Source organism: Catharus ustulatus, chromosome Z, assembly GCF_009819885.2.
Source record: "Catharus ustulatus isolate bCatUst1 chromosome Z, bCatUst1.pri.v2, whole genome shotgun sequence".
In the NCBI taxonomy this organism is placed as follows: Eukaryota; Metazoa; Chordata; class Aves; order Passeriformes; family Turdidae; genus Catharus; species Catharus ustulatus.
The window spans coordinates 46,636,085-46,658,317 of NC_046262.2; the positions used below are offsets into that span (position 1 = coordinate 46,636,085).

The window sequence follows — 22,233 nt, forward strand, 5'->3', positions numbered from 1 at the left end:
AGATTTCCTGTGTTAGATAAGTTGTTTTGTTAAAGTTTTGGGTTTTTTTTTTTAAGCTGTTATATTTTTTTTACAATGATATCTCATTTCTAGATTAGAAGTACTGACTGGTCCAGGGGCACTTGGTCTGTACTTCAAGGATTAGTGGAAGAGGACATACTTGATGATGTAGTCAGAGAACTTGCTGCAGGCCATATGTACAGTGCCCCTCCTGTGAAACTTCTTCATCCTCTTCTAAGATACGTCCTATTGGTGAGACATGAAGACTAAAGTATTATTAAAACTAAAAGTAATAAATGGAAGTATTATGATCTTTGCTTCTGACATTGCATTTAGTGGTTTTTAGTGATGCATTCACCTGTCCTTTTTTGCTCATCAATGAGTTGTAAAAAGAAGAAAGGATTTTAAAAAGGATTTTTTGCAATTAGTATTTATTTGCAAGCTAAATAAACATAGTGCTCTAAACGTTGTGGATACTTTTTGCTACTTTTAGGAAAAGCACTATGCTAGTATGCTATGAATAGAGAGATTGATTGAGAAGGTTTGCTCTAAACCGTGGTGCATTCATTTGGAATAACACACTAGAGCAAGCTCCTTTTTCTCTTCCCTTTTTTCTTTTGTTTTAAACTGTGTATTTTTCTCCTTGGAGTTGTGCATTAAATTGCATGTTACTTCAGTGATTAAATTTGGTCACTTGGGATTGCAAAGATTACAGAAAATAAATAAATTCTTAGTGATTAATGGTATTAGAGATCTTTTCTCATTTTATTACAGGGAAATTCCGATGCAATGTTTTTTGCCAAGCTTTGTCATGTTTTTTACCTTGTTCTTCATTGTGAACCTCCGTGGAAGTCCCCATCTATGTTAAAGTACTATTTGGATCTTCTTCAGTGTCCTATCTGTAGGAAAGGGACATGGTCCTTGATAGAGATGCTTGTAAGGTAAGGAAGATTAATGAGGTACCAAATGCAATGTTATGTTACTTCAAACTTGGAGACAGCATGGGAGAAGTTGGCATTCTATTGCATCAAAGTCCTGTTTTCAACAGAAAAGTTACCAGTACGTGAAAGTCTGGAATTGTAACAGATTTCGACATTTCACTTTATGTTTCAAGAAGTGTTAGCTTACAGGCAGATAGAATTTTTTTGAAAGAAAAATAAGTGTATTTTCTTAGCCTTAATTTTATACGAATTATTTTATTTCTTTCACTCTTTATGGAGTATGGTAATCTGTGCACTCTTGCTGTTGTTGTGTGTTTGCATATAGATAGACACACACACACATACACATGCATTTATGTACAGTTACAAAGCAAATTCAAGGCTTATATTACCAAACATGAAGTTTCATGTTGTATTTTGATTTTAATCATAACCTTTGTCATCTTTTTGAGGAAGTCTGATTATATCTTATCTACAACTATTAAGACAATACAATGTTTAGGAGCTGTTTGGAAGGTTAAGTCTCTGCTTTATCTTGAGAGGTCATTTTTTGTAATTTGCATCAACAAAAATTAAGTCTTCATCTGGAAAAGAAACTGCACCTCTTATTGCTGTGATAAAACTTTAAGTAACATTTAAATACTTTGGTACAACTGTGGTTACAGATATGTGAGTGTGTGTGATTGTAAGCATATCTTGAAGGACATGGAGGAGAATTTGTCTTTTAGGTGAGGTATTTTGTCTTTTAGTACTTCCTGGAGAATGTGAATACCCAGAGGTTGAATACCTGGTTCTAGTACTAAAAATTCTAGGCAAAAAGTGTGTTTGCATGTTACTTCAGAATGTAATAACTTCGTCATGTTTGGCAATCTGTAGTCCTGTCAAGTAATATGTTTGAACTGTTATCTGAACAGAAGTTTGTAGGATGTTACCATGTCTATAAAATACTACAAAATTATCTTGTATTTAAAGAATTTTAAAGATGTTCTGTTTAATATAGTAATTGTACAATATCTCAAGTAGAGACAAAAATAAAATCAAATTATCTAGTTTACACTATAATACAAAATCTTCATCTGGAACAAAAGCTCAGTCACAAACGTGTTGGGTTTTTTTTTTTCCTTTTGAAAAAAAGTTTTAAAACCAGAAAATTAGGCTTTAAAATGTTGGTTGTTGCTGGGGAGCAAGCTATTTCCTTGTCAAAACAGACCAGATTCAAAGCTGATTTTTTTACCAATAGATTATCTGTTGTCTCTGTCATACAAATGGAATTTTTCATTTTTATTTTTCAGATCTTGCCTTTATTGTGAAACAATTTGTCATACAGTCACAGTTTCAGGAAGAGAAGATGAACTGAGGATGGTTCATAAAACATTATTGAAGTTTTTTTCTGATTTAGTAAAAGGCGAAGTAGAGTTCCTGACAAAAAGGTGGGGTTTATAGAATAATACATGCATTTCTTTATGTACATCAGTTTGTATTCTGATTTGTGTATATCTCAGATAAGATACTGTTCTACAGAGCACTTCTCAGTTCTTATTTTGTTCATTGTAAATTCATAGGGTTTTTTTCCTAATCATGTTTTAAGACCTTTTGCTTTTTCTGTCCTGTTATTTCAGTAAACATTTAATTTTGCTCATTAAGTATATTTTTAGATTTGCAGTACTTCACTATTCATTCTTTAAGGTAGACAAGCATGATTTTGATTCATATGTTTTGTTTTTTAAATTCAAATAACTGTTATCTCCCTATTATCCTAGGGAGACAGTTACCTTTCCTTTGTTTATGAAGTATAAAAGAAGTCTATATATAGACTATATATTGCTTTTATGTAGAAATGGTGGCCTTTATGTACAGTAATTTCACGATTACTAGCCACACTGACTATAAGCCGCATTGCCGGGTGGTGGCAAACATTTCGTTCTTTGTCCATACACGAGCCGCACCCAATTATAAGCCACTCTGTCGGTCGCAGCGAGCACCTGCGTGCAACAAAGTTGCCAAATAGTAACAGAATCGTGGCATGGCGGGGTTTACTGGCTCGGCTCGGGCCATGAGGGCTTGGGGCTGCCGACGGGGCCAGGTAGCCCAGCTTGGTGCTGCTGCTCTACGGGGCCGCTCAGGGCCGGCCACCACCACCACTGGGCTCACCCACCCCGGCCCAGCACTGCCCCGCGGTGGCAGGGGGGCACGGAGCCCGCTGGCACCCACGGCAGCGGCAGCAGGAGGGGACGGGAGCCCCCTGTCTCCCCCTGGGCCACAGGGCCAGCAGGAGGGAGCTCTCCCGCCTTCCCCACCCCCCGCGCTGCCTGCACAGAGCCAGCTCCACCCTCAGTGCAACAGAGTAACCAATGTGTAACAATCGGGTAAAGCCAGCTTTTACTGGCCGGTTGCTCAACTCAGCACCTCAGTTTGCACTTTGGGGTTTGAAATGTCAGAAAATTATTCACCTATTAGCCACTCCTGAGTGTAAGCCTCATTTCCAGTGTGGGAGCAAAATTTTAGTCAAAACAGTGCGGCTTGTAATCGTGAAGTTACTGTAAATAGTGGCACAGTATTAGAATGCCCCAGGTCTAACAGTAATAGTTAGACTTACTGTACTTATTCTTCATCAGAAACTGTGTCTGATCTTTCCATAGGTAAAAATTACAGAATCTGTGTGTATTTTGAATGAAGACAAGGTTTCTGTCTGTTAATTATAATAATCAAAGTGACATAAAGCTTTAGGTTTTTTCACCTTTTTTTTTTTTTTTCCTACAGTTTGGTTGAAGGAACAAATTCACAGCATCAACAAGCCTTGCCACAGACAGTTCTTCTGAAGACATTCTTGCTTGAAAGTGGAACTGCAGTTCTTTTTACCAAACACATAAATATTCTAGCAGATTGGGTCATATTTTCCCATAGAGAATTGAATGGAAAAAATGATGTGAGTGTGAATTTTATACTTTAAAATAACGAAGACTCACATATTTTTTTTAAGTCCTCCCTTTGTTCATTCTTTTGTGAGGAATTATATATAAGTATCACAGCTGCTTGTTATAACTGCCTTTTGTTGTGAAGCATGCTGGTTTTTACTCCACTAATGGAAATGAACTGATCCATAAGATTCTTATATAGATAAGTAGAGAAGAAACGAGTCATGAGTAGCTTGTTGGCTACATTGAGATGTTCACATGCCCTTACCAGCAGGTATTACTGTAGTTATTAGAGACACCAGCTTAACACATTCTCTCAAACAATATGGTGTAGCAAAAGAAGTGATTATCTTATTTTACAGTGACAGATTCAGGAAATGTTTGAAAGAGAAACCTAACAAAACTAATACTTTTTTCGTTGTTTGCTATAGATGTGCATTTACTGTAATAAAATGCCCTGGTTTTCTTCATAAGTGTTTTAGTTTCATTTGGTACATTTCCTAGAACTTAGCGTAAAAATGGAATTGAAGGCAACTTAATTGCTATTCTGTGACCTGCTGACCAGCAGGACATTGACCTGAAAGATACTAAGTGTCCTCTATACAACCTATTTCTTTTCAGAAGCACAAGGCCTTGTAAAACATCTTTGACTTCTAGATTCCCACATAAAATAAAACCTAACTGCTGTCTCTGCATTCTCTTTTAAATTATTGTGAGAGCACACAATAAATAGGTACTCCATTCACTTTTTCCATATGGTAACACAATAATGGAAAATCAAGTATTACAGAGAGAAGAAAGCATTTTCAATATAATACCTAGTAGTTATTCATTATGCTATGAAAGCAAAAAGATTAAACATAATGAGAGCTTCACTCATCTTACCTAGCCAGACCTCCTACCTTTTTTGAGGGCTATCAAAGTAAGACATTGTGAAACAGTGCTACTTTTTATCCTCGGTCAAGATATTTAAAACGTGCCTAAAATTAGGCTTTTATACCTATATTTATATTTGGGCAACCTATATTTTCAAAGGTACTGTGCAGCAAGCAGGCTTACATGCAGTTGGTGTCAGTAGCCATCCTGTTTCTTTGCATTTATAATGTTTTTATTATCATCTGTGTCACATTTCTGTTATTCATATGTTTGATTTGTTGATGCTCAACTGGTTTTGGTGCTTTTCAGCTCCCTGTGGAATCCTAGTAAATTATTTTAAACCAACTTTGAGCATATTTTGTTCTCAAAGGAGCATCAGACAAACCATTGACTGTAGTGTTAATGACATTCAGTCCAGTTTCAAGTACTCATTATGTTTTACAAGATGCCATATATCAATTGGTGCTCTAGGGTAACAGTAGTAATTCTCTGGTAGAGCCCTAGGTCACATGAATTTGGGGTATTACTACTATGGTGCCTGTATTCTTCCAAGCTGTGCTTTCAAAACATCTGGTGGTACATGTGGTCAGCGGAATAAGTTATTTCAGGGAAATTTTATAAAGTATTTCTACATGGCTCAGAAGGATATGTAGATAGATGCCACCTTGCAAAGACTTAACTCAGACACTAAAAATACTACTTTATCTGGACAGTATTATTTCCGTTCTCACATGTGTGAATAAATGCATTCATCTCTCTCATGGTGGTGTTTGGATAGCTAAATTCCTGTGTACTGTCTTGATGCCTCCTGAAGATAATACACTTCAGATTTCTTTACTTGTTCATGATCATTTTCAAGGATCACTGAATAAGCTGATTTGGCAGGGACCCATAAGGTTGTTTTTTTTTTGTATGTGTGTGTGTGCGCACGCCTGTTCAAGGTAGCAGATGGTAAGGCTAAAGGCTAAAGTAATGGTAAAGGTTAAACATTCAGAAGTATGTTTTTTTCCTAAATTTGCAGCTGCTCATGTCTTTGGAATTTTTGGTAGCTGAAGAAAGTTTCCTTTTGCAAAGTGATTGGCAAAATTTCTTCTGTGCAGGAAACTAACTCTTTGCATCCTTTTCCTTTCTGGCACAGACGTATATAGTCACAAAAAGAGCTTTAATTCATGATGACCCCTTCAGAAAAAGGTTATTCTAATAGAGCAAGGGGAAAAATATCCCTGTAATTGTCAATTTAAACACAAAGTTAACTGGAATAAGTGCGCTACTTGCAATCTTATGGTTAAACAAAACCCAATTTAAAAAGAAATCACATTACAATTGTACTTGTAAGCTTGGACACCATTTTGCATATAGTTTTAGATTATGTTTTCACAGAACCTTTTTTTGTCCAGTGCCATATCTTAATTCATATGGCATCAGTGACACTAATTTTGTTGATCTCACTGTAACAGTTAGCTTTTGAGCAGAAGAAGAAAGGCCAATGAAGGAGTGACGTGGCAGCAGAGTAGGCTTTTATCTAAGGAAGTTCTCTGCTATTTCTGGTACATTATCAGTGTGAATTTTTTTTAATATTGCAGATCAATAGATACACCTCTGTTGTTTTTTTTATTCAGGCTTTCAGAAGTGAAATTGCTGGTCTATTAAATGCAATTCTTGGAACTATAGTGGACTATTGGATCATCTCAGGTTTGCTTATGGACAGAAATGTGTTTCATCAAGTACCTGATTTGACACATTACCTTGCCATTTCGTGTGATGGTAAGTGTTTGCAAGGCCTCTCAAAAGTCTTCTAACTGGGTAAACTAAGTCCTAGTTAAAATCCTAGGTTTAGGTTCAGATTGTTTTTTACCTCCTGTTGCAGCTGTGCACTGTGTGGTGTGTACCTATGCAGGAAAACATTTTATTTTGTATGTGTCCGTTGGTGTCTAGCAAAGATCAAATAGAACAGGTTTTTTATTAAAATCGCTCTAAAAAAAAGTCTAAATGTTGATGTGAAAGCAAGACCACACAGCCTGAGGTGGAAAAAAAAATCTTTGGAGCTCTCTTGTCAGTTTGGGAGAAGCTTTAAGCATATAATAATAAACCTTAAATTCCGACAAGCAATCGGAGACACCTTACTCAAGGGAATGTTATCACTCCAAGCAAATTTTATCACCCAGAAAATCAATAGATTGCTAAAGACACTTCAACCATAAGTCTAAAACCTACACTGAACTCCTAGTTGTAGGACTTGTGACTCCTACAACTTCAAATGAAACATTGCAATGTCTTCTTCCAAATCATTGAACTTAATGGAGGGAATGGGAGAAAATTCCATTGAGTCCCATTAATTACTGTAGTTCCTCCTCATTAAATATACTAGGTAAATAAAAATGTCACAACTCAAATAACCATTATCATTTAACATGGAATGTCAGTTTAAGTATCTGTACTTTTAGCAACAAGGAGTTGAGGAGCTTGAAAGACAAAAAAATTATCACAGGAAAAGTATTGAATTATTTTAATTTAATTTTCAAAGTTAATTCCCACTGAAGCTTCCCCTGACTCCTTTTCCAATCATCATTTTCTGTAGTATACAGGCATGTGTAAGCTTCGTTTAAAGTGTATCTGCCTTCTACCTGAGCACTCAGGAAGAACCATCATGAAAAGAAATGTAACTAAAATCTTAATCTCTGGACAATTTGTTCCACTCCAGTCTTACAGAAAGCAAATTACGAGAAATTTATAGGCTGACGTAGCTCTTACAAGACAAAATCAGTTTGAACTTTATGGTGTTTAGACCAATGGAGCTTTTAGTATGTACCTCTCCAATGGATTTTGTAGCCATCATATAATAGGGACAATCTTGGATGTATGTTTCTTTAAGACTTTCTTACTTTTGTCAGGAAACAAGAACACGATTCAGTCTGTTTATAGAGATTATTTGACCCATGCCACTTGGTACAATCCACACGACTCAAAGCAAAATTGTTGAGAGTTTTTCTAAATTCAGTTACACTTACAGTAGCCAACATCTGTATTCTCAGACTTGGGTTTCTGTTTTGATTGAGTCTTCAGATCAGTTAATTTATGAGCACTTCTTAGCAGAACAGAAGGTTCCCTCAATACAGTAAAGATTTCCTTCCTCGTTGTAGATGTTGCTTTCCAACCGTTTCAGTTGTTATTTTGACAAAATTATTTTCTTGGAATCAAAATACAAATTCTTACCATTGTAAGAAAAAAATGAGTCTTTCTGTCTTCTTTTCCAAAACAGAGGTAGGTCAGACAGATGCTTGATGTATATTGGTGTTTGTATGGTATGTTAGTTCCTCTAGCACTTTGTGGGGCATTTTTTTGAGCAGTATAAGCTACTTGGTACATCTGAATGGCATTGCAGTTTGCTTATGGTGACTTTTAAGTAGAATTTGTAGGTCACCCTGCATTACTTGCAGATTTCTTGTTCGTGTGTTGTAACTCTTACCTGAATTCTACTAATTCTTATGGAGAATAAACTTCTGAATCTGCAATAGGAGCAAAAAGCCTGGAAGACCTATTTTCTAGGTAACAAGGTATGTAGATTTCTGTATGTTCATTTTTGGGCTTACTTTATTTTTTTCCAATTGCTTTTATCCAGATTTTTCTGTATGTCAATTAAAAATGTTTGTTTGTGCCATACCATCCGATTGGCTTCAACTGTTTCTTGCAGAAGCAATTTTCAAACAAATGTGTTTACAGAGGAATATTGCTGTTTCTACAGAACCTCTTTCTCTTCAGAAAATAGTAAGTAACTCCTTAATAGCTTAGCACATGTCAGTATTTTACAAGTAATTTGATTCATAAATGTCTTGAAATACATCTTTTCTTTGTGATCTAAGGTCATGCTTGTTGCCTGCATTGCCTTTTCATGTTTTCGACTGCATTTGAATTTATCTTTGCCTGAGATCTGGGTCCAGAGCAATAGTAAGATTTTTCTTGACAGAGAATTTGTCACACCTGGTATCTGTTTACGTGCAGTTATCATGAAAGTGAAACAATGCAACAACAGTGAAAGCTTTAAAAAGTAACTCCTAATGTAATGATTGCAGTGTTAGATATATTCTTAAGGAGATTGCCAAATATAGTGTGATTTTTCTTGGCTACCTTTTCCTTCGGGGCTTTTGAAGAGATAGGTCCAGGCATTTTTTACATGGAAGAGTTTATGATTTTTGAACCACAGTGCTTTCCTGTGAATTTCTCCTCTTAGAAATTTTCTCCTACTTACAAACCTTTGCCTGCCTTCAAATCATAATTTGTGATAGTTGCTGAGGAAAAACATGGTAAAAGCTGCAAAAGAAATTTGCAAAGCCATGTCTGCTGACAGGATGCAGGCAAATCAGGGCAATTACATGGTAATATCATGCCCTAATTTAGTCTCATTTCAGTAATCTTAACACTGATGACTAAACGGAATACGGAATCCATAGCTGTTTGTCTATGCTCTACTATTCTACAGGTAGAGTCACAAAAAAAGAAATTTATGCCTTTGTACGTTTCCCATACATAAGTTTTCATAAATTTTACAGGAATTTATTGTGAAGAAAGTTCACTGTTAATACAGCGTGTTTAAACTGAGATTGAACAAAAGACTGTCAGAATTCCTAACTTAAACCAACTGCATAGCTAATATTTTATTTATATTGCTACATATAGAGCAGAATTGCTACTTTTAGTATTGCCATGACTACTGATCACTCTGCAAGTACTTATACATTTTTATAGTGCTTGAAACAAGTCTACATGCTTTTTGTAGTTTTCCTTAGTATGACTGAGTCTCCATTTTCATTCCATACAGTAAAAATCAGCTATCATCTAGTTTTGACAGTTCTTCTCATACAACATCTTATCAGCTAGGTTTTTCTCTGAGTTCAACAACTCCCTGGTGGGTAAATATGCTGTGAAGGTTCAAGTAAGGTGCCCCTCACCTACTGCACATTGCTTGCAAGATCTACATACTAAATACTCAAAGCCTTTCTTACTACCTTTCTTCAAATACAATTGTTGGGTGTTTGATGAATTCCCCTCACTGTCCCTTTTACCTATGGTTTTGCCAAACTGCAGAAACTTAGATGACTTTTTAAAACGAGCAGTATAAGTGGGTTTGAAGCTCTGTGTTTCTGGAAAGAAGCTAACATGTACAACAGCCAAGGCTGTCCTAATAAAGAGAGAGCAGCCAAGGGATAACTGGCTTACTGCTTTTGCGATCTTCAGAGACTTAATCCACCCCTCATCTCAGAAGAGATGAGTACTCAAGTCTTACGTCCAGTAAAAGTGGTCCAGATTTTCTCACCTGCCAGAAACCTGAGAGGCCTAGAACTTCCCATTTTCTGTCTCAGATACAAACTGCTCACTGAGGCCATGTGAAGAGTGAATTACAAAAACATCAGAAAGGCATGCAAAGACAAATTGAAGCAATGTAGATAATACAATCATTCAGGGATCAGATTTTTAAAAACTTAGATACAGCAAGCTGTGGGTCATAGATGACTGCTTTGCAGCAAGTGCAACAAAATAAAATTTCTTCATTTATAAAATGTTACTTTTGCAACAGGTCTGTTCCTATTCACCTGCTTTGCGAGAGATAGGGATGCGTGAGACAAAGATACACAAAGCAAAGAAAATAGGGCAACAGCTATGCCCTGAGTCTCAAAGGACATTACAGATGCTAAATGGCGATAAGCAGAACCAAGTCAAAGTGCTGCCTGATCTACCGTAAGTAATACCTATAACATCACCAGTTTTATTCTGCTTTGGGGGACAGCTTCTGACCTGACACATTTCTTGAACTTTATGTGACCTGTTTTGTTGTCTACAAATTACTTCAACTGACAGAAAGCTCCATTGTAAGCCTGTAACACCTCTGGGCTGGGGTTTCCCCTTTTCTCTTTGATCATCAATTTCAGTGTATAAGCAGACCTGATGTAGTTATATTTGTCTAATATTAAATTTATAGGGTATATACAGAAGTTTAGTCTTCAGAGAATTACCTTTAAAAACAGTTTAAAAGTGGGCAATCCTATTTGATTTATGTTTTAAATACAGTTATCATTAAATGGCACAGAAATTATATAATTAAGACATTTCAGAAATTATGCTGAAATGGATAACTAAGTATTTTGTTTGTACACATTTGAAACCATTATGTACATATACATTAAAATACAATATGTAATATTGATTTTAATTGTGTCCCCTTTGCTCTTTTTTCAGTGACTTAATCTCAAATAAGCTTAGAGCAAAAGCAGAATTTCAGACTGCACACACCAAAGAGAGTTACCTTTTGGCTGTAGAGGTACACAAGAGAGATATTAAAGGTATTACATATATCTAATTTATGTTAAAAAATTTAAAGTGGTTAGAATTTATAGTTTCATGTTTAAAAACTTGTCCTGATGAATGCTGGACTAAAATGATGGCTTATGCCCAAGAATTATTTTCTTATGGTCCACATTTCTCTTTTCTAATGTCTATTTAAAAGGAGAAATTTATATATGTGGTAAAATAAAGTTGTGTCTTTCATTATCCTCCTCCTCCCCCCATACATTAAATGTACAGTTTGTCTGAGCTCATTCCAGTCTTGCCTGCCTTTGCTAATCCACCTCAACCTGTACTTGGTAGGATCAGCGTCTTCTGATTTGCAAGTGTAATTCCATCTTCATCTCTCTGAGTCCTAGACATTTTGTGAACAAAGACTGAGGAGTATGCTATGTTACATAGCTGTTTAAAGCATATGGACTGTTTTCTTCCAGGCATTCAGCCCACACTATGAAAGGCACTTGGCTTTTATTTTAACTATACTGGAACTCACGTACCTAAGGAATAAAACAGCACTGCAGTAATTCATTCAGTTCCTATTTATTACACAAGTTTAATAAATTGTACTTTGTATGAGGCTTGCTTTACCACAGAATTACTTGCTGGAACTACTTTTTCATCTTCATCATCAGAAATTTACCTACAGCCCTATTAATATGACACCCAGGAGAAGGCTCAGAAAAAACTGGCAAAAGCAAGCTGGAATCATTCAATAAATTAAAAACAGAATCACAAACACTGAAGGACAAAAAAAGACTTCTTCCCCTTTAAAGGTTTAAAAGAACTTCATGAATGGAGTCAGACTATACATTTTTAAAATTGGTTCCCTATTTTTTTGTTGCTTTTGCAAGTAAAATGGATGTGAATTATTACATCTGGTTTCTACAAAGAAAAGTGAGCTGAAGGACTAGGGTGGGGGAAGAACCAAACAAACCAATGCTGCTTTTTTTTCTGTTCTCCCCTGTTAAAATTGTAAGTACTGTCTTCTGTTGAAAGAATGGGTACGGAGTTGACAGATTTACATAGTAAAGGTATTAATATAACAAAATGTTCCATGTAAATCTTACTGTGAAAGCTAAGAGATCTAGACTAAGATATCTTAAATTTCTAAGATGTTTGGTTCATCCTAGTATCAGGATTTTCCTCCGGTTCTTGTTCAAACCTGATCAATTATTGAAAAGAAAACAGCATTTAGAATGTGTCTGAAGTTTTTATTATGCAGAAACTAGTGGTGTCTTTACATACACAAGTAGCAACTCTCAATTGTTTGCTGTTTAATTTTTCAAATTTATTTCAGCTTTAGATGGTACTAAGGTTTGTGATTTTTTTTCCCAGGGACGACCACTACTACTACTGCTATTATTGTTATTATTTATTATTTATTACTTATTGTTATTATTTATTTTTATTTCTATTTCCCTCTTTCTCCCATCCCTCTCTACTGTAGCAAAGTCAGCCTATTGAGAAACAGCAAACCGTCTGCTAACGGATTTGAAGTTTTGATTTATACTTGAGTGTGTAGAGGCACTCATGCTTAGCCAGAAACATGCATTTGAATTAAGCCATAAATGCTGTGTAAAAAGAACCATACATTTTAATGTGGGTTCATGAATAAATTTAAGGAAGGGCAACTGCACTCTAAAGTTTATTTGCTTCAAAACCCAGTATTTTTTGGTGTTTTGTGATCACTTCATGCTTTTATAGTGTGATTGAAGCTTTAAACCTTGAACTAGAGGAGAGATAATTCCTGCGTTAAACCATTTGCAGAACAGTTTCATTGCTGAATCTCTGCTGGAACTGAAGCTCCATGGGGTTTTTTTTTCTTAAAAGATGTTTAAACAGGAAAAAGGAAAATCTTTCTCATTATTGAGTTTGCTGGTACATAACTGGTCTGCTAGTTCCAGGCCCTTTGATTATTTTCTTTAGTTACTATCTTGCCTAGTGTAGTGTAATCTATTAATTTTTCATGGTAGGAGAGACAACCCTGCATAAAGCTTGCAGAAATAACAAAGTGGAAAAATTGATTCAGCTTCTTTCTTTGCCGGGAACAGATATTAATGTTAGAGGTAAGTTATCCATTTTCGCTACGGAACTCCATTAGTATCTGTTTGGTAACAAGTTTGTATTTATACAATCTAAAACTCTTTTTTTTAAATAACACAAAATGAGGACTTGTCAGCAAACATTAAAGTAAGATGAATTTATAACTGAAGTGTATTTTAACATCACATTTTGTGCTGATTTTTAAAAATGCTATTTTTTTCAGATGCTTTTCAATAGAACTTCTTGTTTTGAAGTCACAAGCTGCCATTCCAGCTGTAATGAATACTAAAAAAGTAAAGTGTTTCCCTGTCTAATGAATGACATTATTAACATTTCAGTGCTACTTCTGCTGTTTTAAAACTTCCCTTGATTTATAATTCAGATTGTGCTGGCTGGACGCCTTTGCATGAAGCCTGTAACCATGGTAGCACAGTGTGTGTCCATGAAATTCTGGAGCGTTGTCCAGAGGTAGACCTACTCAGTCAAGTGGACGGGGTAACTCCTTTACATGATGCACTGTCAAATGGACATCTAGAAATTGGCAAGCTCCTACTTCAGCATGGGGGTGAGTGCATTTATGCTAAATTGGTTTAGGGAAATTATCCACTGCTCTGAATCCATATGAAGTTCTCAGTGTTTTTCTTGATAGTTTCCTAAAATGCAAAGTTATTATGAAATATTTTAAAATATTTTCAAGCCAAGCTGGTTTGTTTACAATAAAAATAATACTGCTTTCACACTTATCTTGATCTGCTGAATATGAAATTAACCAGGATTTCCACATGTTTTTCCAATATGGTAATGTTTTTATCCTTCATTTTACACCATATGCATTGCAACTAAATTGTCCACTAATGAAAGTAAAGATTACCTACTCAGCAATCAAGGCTAAGTATTTTCTATTGTTTTGATTTATTTTTACCACAACACAAAAACAGATCAGTTAAATCTCTGTATATTCATGTATTTCAACATGAATTTTTTCACCATTTATGAAAAGTACAGTAATTTCACGACTATAAGGCACACCCTTTTGACTAAAATTTCAGCCCGAACACGGAAGTGCGCCTTATAGTCCGGTGCGCCTTATCTAATGGACAAAGTTGCCACATTTGCCACCCCGGAAGTAGGAGCCGCAGTGGGGGAGCGGTACCGCGGGAGCACTGAGTCGCGAGCAGAGCAGGCGGCGTGGCCGGCAGGAGCCGCGCTGGGAAGGAGGGAGCCGCCACCGCCGGCCTGGTGCGGGCGGTGCAGAGGAGGAGGCAGGGAGCAGCCGCTGCTGCCGGCATGGCGCGGGCGACGCGGAGGAGGAGGCAGAGAGCAACCACCGCTGCCAACACAGCGCGGGCGGTGTGGAGGAGGAGGGAGAGAGCAGCCACCGCCGCCGACACGGCGCAGGAGGGCAGTGCAGAGAAGGAGGGAGAGAGCAGCCACCGCCGCCGACATGGCACGGGCGGTGCAGAGAAGAAGGGAAAGAGCAGCCACTGCCACCAACACGACGCAGGCGGGCGGTGCAGAGAAGGAGGGAGAGAGCAGCCACCGCCGCCAACATGGCATGGGCGGTGCGGAGAAGGAGGGAAAGAGCAGCCACCGCTGCCAGCACGGTGCGGGTGGTGCGGAAAATGAGGCAGGGAGCAGCCACCGCCGCCAACACAGCGCGGGCGGTGTGGAGAACGAGGCAGAGAGCAGCCACTGCCGCCGACACAGCGCGGGCGGTGCGGAGAATGAGGCAGAGAGCAACCACTGCCGCCGACACAGCGTGGGGGGTGTGGAGGAGGAGGGAGAGAGCAACCACTGCTGCCAACACGGTGTGCGCGGTGCGGAGAATGAGGCAGAGAGCAGCCACCGCCGCCAACATGGCGCGGGCGGTGTGGAGAATGAGGGAGAGAGCAGCCACCACCACCGACACAGCGCGGGCGGTACGGAGAAGGAGGGAGAGAGCAGCCACCACTGCCAGCACGGTATGGGTGGTGCAGAAAATGAGGCAGGGAGCAGCCACTGCCGCTGACACGGCGTGGGCGGTGCGGGGAATGAGGCAGAGAGCAGCCACTGCCACCGACACAGCGCGGGGGATGTAGAGGAGGAGGGAGAGAGCAACCACCACTGCCAGCATGGTGCGGGTGGAGCGGAGAATGAGGCAGAGAGCAGCCACCACTGCCGACACGGTGCGGGCGGTGCAGAGGAGGAGCTGCACCAGCCAGTGCCAGGCGGGAGTGCCTGGGTCCGTGGCAGCTGCGGCTACCGGGCAGGGAAAGCCGGGACCCGCGGCCGTGCGGTGGTAGCCAGGAGCTGCGAGCAGCGCCTGCCGGGGACGGGCGGGAGTGCGGGGGCCCGCGGCACAGGGAGGGCACCTGGGGCTGCGTTTAAAGGCTACACCAGTCTGTGAAAAATGTTTGCAAACTGACAGTAATTCATTACTTTTTGCATGCGGCTCACCTCCTCGCTGCAAAAAAAAAGTGCGAGTCGTGAGCCCAGCCGCGAGGGGGGCAGGAGTGGCCAGCCCCCAGCCAGCGGGACCACGCAGGCTGGGCGGCACCTCCCGCCCCCTGGTCCCAGCCCCCGCAGGCCGCGCGGGCTGAGAGCGACCGGCCAGCCCCTGTTCACAGTCCCTGCCAGCCGCACGGGATGAGAGCGACCGCCCAGCCCCTGTTCACAGTCCCCGCTGGCCCTGCAGGCTGAGAGGGATCGCCCAGCCCCTGCTCACAGTCCCCGCTGGCCGCACGGGATGAGAGCGACCACCCAGCCCCTGCTCACAGTCCCCGCCGGCCCTGCAGGCTGAGAGGGACTGTCCAGCCCCTGCTCACAGTCCCTGCCGGCCATGCAGGCTGAGCGGTAGTCGCTCAGGGAGAGAGGGAGCAGGCACCCCCGGCCAGCAGGAGCCGCACAGGGAGAGAGCGAGTGGGTAGTGCCACCCTGAACCGCAGTAACCCCAAGGTGTGAGCTGTGGCCGCCCTGAACCGCGGCAGCCGCGAGCCTCGCCTCGCCAGCCGGGGGCGGGCGGGAGTGCCGGGCCCCGCGCATGGGGACGGCGCTTGGGGCTGCGTTTAAAGGCTACACCAATCTGTTAAAATGTTTCCAATTTGAGCACATGCCAGTAAACTCCATGATCGTGGGATTCCGTTACTAAGTAGTTACTTTGTTGCACTCAGCACGGATCTTCGCGGCAAAAAAACCCCTGCGCCTTATAGTCCAGTGCGCCTTATCTGATCTACAAAGTTGCGAAATTTGCCGACTCCCGGGATGGTGCGCCTTATAGTCCGGTGCACCTTATGGTCGTGAAATTACTGTAATGTGATGGTCTATGAAGAATACAATTAGGTTGGTAATTAGTTTAAGAAAGTAATCAATATTGTAATCATGATAACTGCTGTTCAGGGATAATAGAAGGAGGGATACCTTAGTTTCTAAAAAAAGTACCTTGCCTCTATGGCAGGCACACAATGTTTTAAACAATACTTTTTGTTCAGAGATAGGGTATTTGTGTCTTGAGGTATGTACTATATCAATGTATTTAATTAAGCATGTTTAGAAAAATCCTACAAATATCCACAAAGAATGGTCTTGGACAGCAACTCTTCCTTATTTTAAATAGTTTGCTAAAATGAGTGAGTATCTGTACCATTGCCCTACTGTGTCAGTGTAAACTGTGCTTTATATGCCATATCCAGATTCTTTCCATAAAAATCATTCTGTGTTTAGTTATGAGGCAGAAGTTAGGAGGCAGCCTGTTAATTAAGGTAGAGAAACAAAATTGTAACACATTCTTGGCATATGACCCTCTGTATTTACAGTCTTCTCCTGCCCCCTAAAGGTTGTGTCTGTGTCTGTTGTGCAAGCACCAAATCATAATCAATACATTCCTTCTGAAGTTCTCACTCTGTTTACTGAGTCTCAGTTCTGTGACTCCCAGGTGTTTTATGTCTCTACTGAACCATGTCACCTTGGCATCTAACATGCTAAGCCAATACCTGGGCTCAGTTCTATCAGTTGAAGTGATGCAATAGCCAATATTATAGAAAACCCAGCTCCTCACTGGAAATGGCATAGCACTGATAGATGTGCATTTTTCCTAGGCTGTTGTGAAGAATAGGTAGTGGATGATCTTGTTATCATAGGGGAAGAGCTCTGCTTGCACTTGCATTCATCAAGGTTTTCTGGCAAGTATAAGGCTGCGTTTATCTTTATCTTTGCCTTTGTCGCACTCTGAGTTATGGCCTGTCAAGTAACTGACAAGCCCATGATAGAAGGCGTGTTACCTATTCAGTGTGAATTTACTAAACTCAATAATTTAGAACACTTTTCTCTAAAAACATATCTACTTTCTGTCTCTAAAAGCCTATAGCTTGCGGAAGTTAATGATACTAAGTAATCAGTAATAATAATGCAGCTTTAATCAGAACAAAGCTAAAATATCTATTACGGATATGTAATGTGTCATTAAAATATATTTCTGAGGAAACATTCATGTCAATATGACATCATTACTTCAGCATAATAATGCAAATTTATGTAAGAAGATTCCTAATGTGTTCCTATATGAAAAACTCTTGCAGTGTCTTAACAACCTTCATTTTTTCTTACTGATACAACCTTTCTTAACTTCCCAAGAGATGTTCAAGCTATTTAAATATTAATAGGTCCCTTGTACTAATAAACAGGAAATACCAAAAAGAATTAATTTGTTCAGATTAGTTCTGAACAAATAAACATGTCCCATTTACTTACTTTAATTATATTTATTATGGTACAGTAATTTCACAAATACAAGCCGCAGCAATTTTACAAAAATTTTGGTGGAAACCCGGAAGTGCGGCTAATACTCGGGTGCGGCTAATATGTGAATAATTTTCTGACATTTACAACCCCAGACATGCCAGCCAGGGCGCTGAGCCAAGCAACTGCCAGTAAAAGCCGGCATTTCGCGATTGTTACAAAGTGTTACTCTGTTGCCCTGGCTCCCTGCAGGCAGCACAAGGGGCGGGAAGAGATGCGAGAGAACTCTCTTCTTCCCTCCTCTACCGCAGCCCGGGGAGAGACGAGGGGACCCGCGCCGCCATTGCCGCGGCTCGGGGAGGAGGGGGGGAGCCCGCGCCGCCGTTGCCGCGGCTCGGGGAGGAGTGGGGGAGCTCTGCCCCCGCCCTCCGCCGCGGTGGCGGGAACAGGGGGTGCTCCGTGCCCGGCCAGCGGCGGGAGCGGGGCACTCTCTCCGTGCCCGGCCGGCGCCGCAGCAGGAGCGGGGCCGGGGCGAGCGAACCCAGAGGTGGCGGCCAGCCCCAAGCAGCAGCGCCGAGCTGGGCCACCTGGCCCCGTCAGCAGCCCCTAGCGGGCCGAGCCTACACAGCCTTAGTTGAGCCAGTAAACCCCCCACCATGCCGCGATTCTGTTAGTATTTGGCAACTTTGTTGCACGCGGGTCCTCCCTGCGAACGACAGAGCGGCTTATATTCAGGTGCGGCTTATTTATGGACAAAGAACAAAATATTTGCCAACACCCAGAGATACGGCTTATACTCAGTGTGGCTTGTATTCGTGAATTTACTGTAATTATGTTTTGTGTTTCAGAAGTCTGTTGAGATCAAATTTTGAAACTCAGTTGTTAGGGAAAACTTGGATTCCTACCCCAATAGTTTACCTAACTGCACAGCATAAGGAAAGATGACCATACCATCCAGAAAAGTAAAATAAAGACTGTCACAGTAACACATCTTTAATTTGAAGTCAATGTCAGCAAATAATGTGGTCTACAAAGTACTTAACAGATTTTTACAAAAGTAATAACTTTACATTTTTGCATTCTCTATGCAAGTTAAGACAATATTGTAAAGAATCTATTACAAAGGATCTCTCTATATGTTCTATCTTGTGTTGCAAATATCTGTCATGAGTTATATTAACATAACTTGGTACAAAAAAAGAACTTAAACAGACGCCTGGCCTCTGACACTAAGCAACCCAAAATCTTGTTCAGCTACCAATTAATCACAAAATGTGCTGTTGTTATTAATGCTTATATTTTACCTAAAGGGCCAGTCCTTCTAGAGCAAAGGAACTCCCATGACAAACTGCCATTGGATTATGTTGAGTCAGACACAGTGAAAGAAGAACTTTTGAATCTGGTTTATCCAGGAGAGAGCATTGAAAACTTCAATAAATGCAGAGAACAAGATTTTTGCAATCAGAAGAAAGAGCTGTGTTTGATTTCCTTTACTAAGATGCTGCTGAATTTTTGTTCAGTTTATAATTTGTCTACACCCCTGACTGTAACTCTGAGAGCAGTAGCTTGTTCAAATGTACTTCCGGTGATGGTTTGCAATAACTCTAAGATGAAATATGCATTTTCTGGAGATTGGTTGGTAGATGCATATTTTAAAGAGCTAGAAACTTTTGAAAAACTACCACAGTTTTTTCAAGAAATATCTGGAAACATGTTATTCTTCCCTGGTGAACATGCAAAGGCCTTATTAGCAGTTCTGGAAACTATGGTAGAACCATGTCAAGTGCCTAAATGTTTCCAGAAGTTAAAATCCAAACAAGCCACATTGGCTGAATCTTGAGTGTTGCTACATTCTGCTTGCCTCACAGATCTGGATGTGTGTGATCTTAGGAATGCGCTATATCATTTACACTCAGTTAAACTTTGCATTTTCTGTCTTGGAAGTATTTTTTAATACATTATTCATGCTGTATTTCTTTCTGGTTTTCAAAGGTAGTGTGCCTAAACTTAAACCAAGTAGTTAATTGTTTGATTTCTTGAGAAAGGTTTGTGTCATATCCCTTAATAAAGCTAATGTTATAAATATATCATGAAATAAAAACATATGGAAAAGCAAATTCCTTCTATCCATTTTCATATTTATCCTTGTCTTATAAAAATTAAATTATATTACATTACTTAACTGCATTGGTACTTCTATCGGGGGCTCACTCTGCACCCTGGCAATTCTGTAGCAGGGCAAGCCTGGGACTAATAGCATGAACAGGATAAAAGATACAAAGAGGCTCTTTTCTCTCAGGGGGTTCCTTGGTTTATTTCTACATGGATTCCAGGGGGCAAAGAGAAAGTTTCCCAAAGACAAAGGTCTTTTCTAGGGTTAGGAAGGGGAGGGGAATTGGCATCCTGCCAATAGGGTAAAACAGAGGAGATAGGGTCAGTCCATAGGTATTACAGGGGTCACAGGAGTCAAGGGACATACCATTCTTAATACATTTTGTGTAGTGAGTTACAACACTGCAAAAAAATCAAAATTCAAAAGAGAAGGCATTATATATTTACAGAATCAATATATAACATTCTCCGTGTCTTTGTTTGATAGAAATGGTCACACAAAGATGTGTGAAAAATGTTGTTCCTCATCAGCACTATGTTGCTTGTAATCTCATTCATTTCTGCAGTGACCACATGAAGGAGACTGGCTCAGACACTTGGATGATCTGCAAAACTCCAGTGGGTACCACTTACTGCTTCCCAAGTCAATTATGCTTTGAAGAACTGAATTCACCCTCAGCAAAATTTAAGACTGTCCTTGGCTCTGCTCCAACTCATGCCGGCTCGCAGTGGTTTGATAAAACCATTACTCTGGCATGTAATGATCTGGTAATGCTCCTAGGACTACAGTAAATTCACGATTATAAGCCGCACCATTTTGACTAAAATTTTGATCTGAACCCAGAAGTGCGGCTTGTAAGCTGGAGCGGCCAATATATGGACAATGTTCTGGAAGTTGCCAACCCAGAAGTGAGACCCCACAACAGCCCCAAGCCGAGCTGGAGCCTGGCCGGCCCTGGCAAAGGTGGGCTGGGCCAGCAGAGGCGGGCTGGTAGAGGCAGGGAAGCCCAGCAGAGGCGGACCGGGCCAGCAGAGGCGGCAGTGGCAGTGCAGGTGTCGGGCGGGGGCAAGCGAGCCCAGCGGCGGCACCTGGCCCCGAGCCGAGCCAGTAAACCCTGCGATCCCGCGATTCTGTTACTATTTGGCAACTTTGTGAAAGTTGCACACGGATCCTCGCTGTGAATGAAAGTGCAGCTAATAATCCGCTGCAGCTTGTATATGGAGGAAAAACGAAACGTTGCTGACACCCCAGAAGTGAAGCTTATAATCGGTGCGGCTTGTAATCGTGAAATTACCTCAAAGGAAGATGCAGGTGGAAGCAGTGGCACAAATCTAGTTCTCTTGGCAGAGGAATTTACAAAGGATAGGACACGAGTTTAAGTATACATTATATTCTGACACAAAGTATCCTTAAAAATTATGCCCCACTTAATACGAAACTTTTGTTCTCCATTCTGTAAGTACATGCAAACTACACATGGTAAATTCTCTAAATTAATGCTCTAACCTAACAATTTAGGATTGTGTGCTGCATATTCTGTCAGATAGACTTTTCAGTTAATTAAGAAAAAGAAAAATTCCCACGATGTTCTTTAAAAGGTATTCAAGGCAAGGCAGCTGAATTACCTAATTGTGTTTATTGGTTTGGGGTTGTAGAAGAGTTACATGTTTTGGGGAGCCCTTATTGCTCACTTGTACGGAAACAACTGCAATTCTTGCCCTGAAAGATTAGTAGAGATCTAAATAATTCCACACTAGGATCTGGAGGAGAGACACTCAAGCAGATGTTTATCCCTTTCCCTTCCAAGCGAAGAGAAATAAGAACTGCTTTAGAGTGAGGATATCTAATTTTTTTTTTCTATTAGATTCAGTAACAGGTGACTTAAAAATTTAGCCTTCAAAAGATAGGTATGAGTAAGCAACATTCCAAATTCCAGTTCTTGGAATAAGAACTGTTTTTGTAACTGATCTTGCTTGACTAGAGGGATTAAATTCCATTGATGCATCTGGCATATGCAGCGCATTAAAATTTCTGTGTAGCCTTCCTGCAGCTGAGATCTATGATCTTATAGCTGTCCACAGAAGATGCTCAAGCCAAGCTGACTTTGGAACCAGGCCTTCCTTGCAAATGTTCCATGCTTATTAATGACCAATTGTTATTTTTATACATGCAGGCAGAACAACCTGCTCTAATAGACTAAAAGGTCAGTACACTTTGGATTTGTTTCTGTCTATGCACTTTTAATATTTCTCTAGTAAGAATGAAACACCAAAAAACCTTTGTCATATATGAAATG

At 40.1% G+C, this 22,233-nt stretch overlaps 1 protein-coding gene across 9 annotated transcripts in view; it reads left to right on the forward strand.

Annotated features, from left to right (window-relative positions):
- Positions 1–22,233, forward strand: part of SLF1 (SMC5-SMC6 complex localization factor 1) — a 72,566-nt gene that overhangs the window by 15,348 nt on the left and 34,985 nt on the right. For 4 of the 9 annotated variants that reach the window (XM_033084921.1, XM_033084919.1, XM_033084920.1 and 1 more), the window contains 11 exons: positions 94–252; positions 775–941; positions 2,234–2,371; positions 3,702–3,867; positions 6,352–6,496; positions 8,352–8,497; positions 10,305–10,465; positions 10,964–11,067; positions 13,042–13,134; positions 13,494–13,676; positions 19,135–19,941. In XM_033084921.1, the coding sequence (XP_032940812.1) occupies positions 94–252; positions 775–941; positions 2,234–2,371; positions 3,702–3,867; positions 6,352–6,496; positions 8,352–8,497; positions 10,305–10,465; positions 10,964–11,067; positions 13,042–13,134; positions 13,494–13,676; positions 19,135–19,664 (1,992 nt within the window). In that variant the 3' untranslated portion in view covers positions 19,665–19,941. Of the gene's footprint in view, positions 1–93; positions 253–774; positions 942–2,233; positions 2,372–3,701; positions 3,868–6,351; positions 6,497–8,351; positions 8,498–10,304; positions 10,466–10,963; positions 11,068–13,041; positions 13,135–13,493; positions 13,677–17,184; positions 17,910–19,134; positions 19,942–20,502; positions 20,705–22,233 lie in introns of those variants that run through there. The other 5 variants (XM_033084922.1, XM_033084924.1, XR_004420665.2 and 2 more) reach the window with 4 other exon arrangements.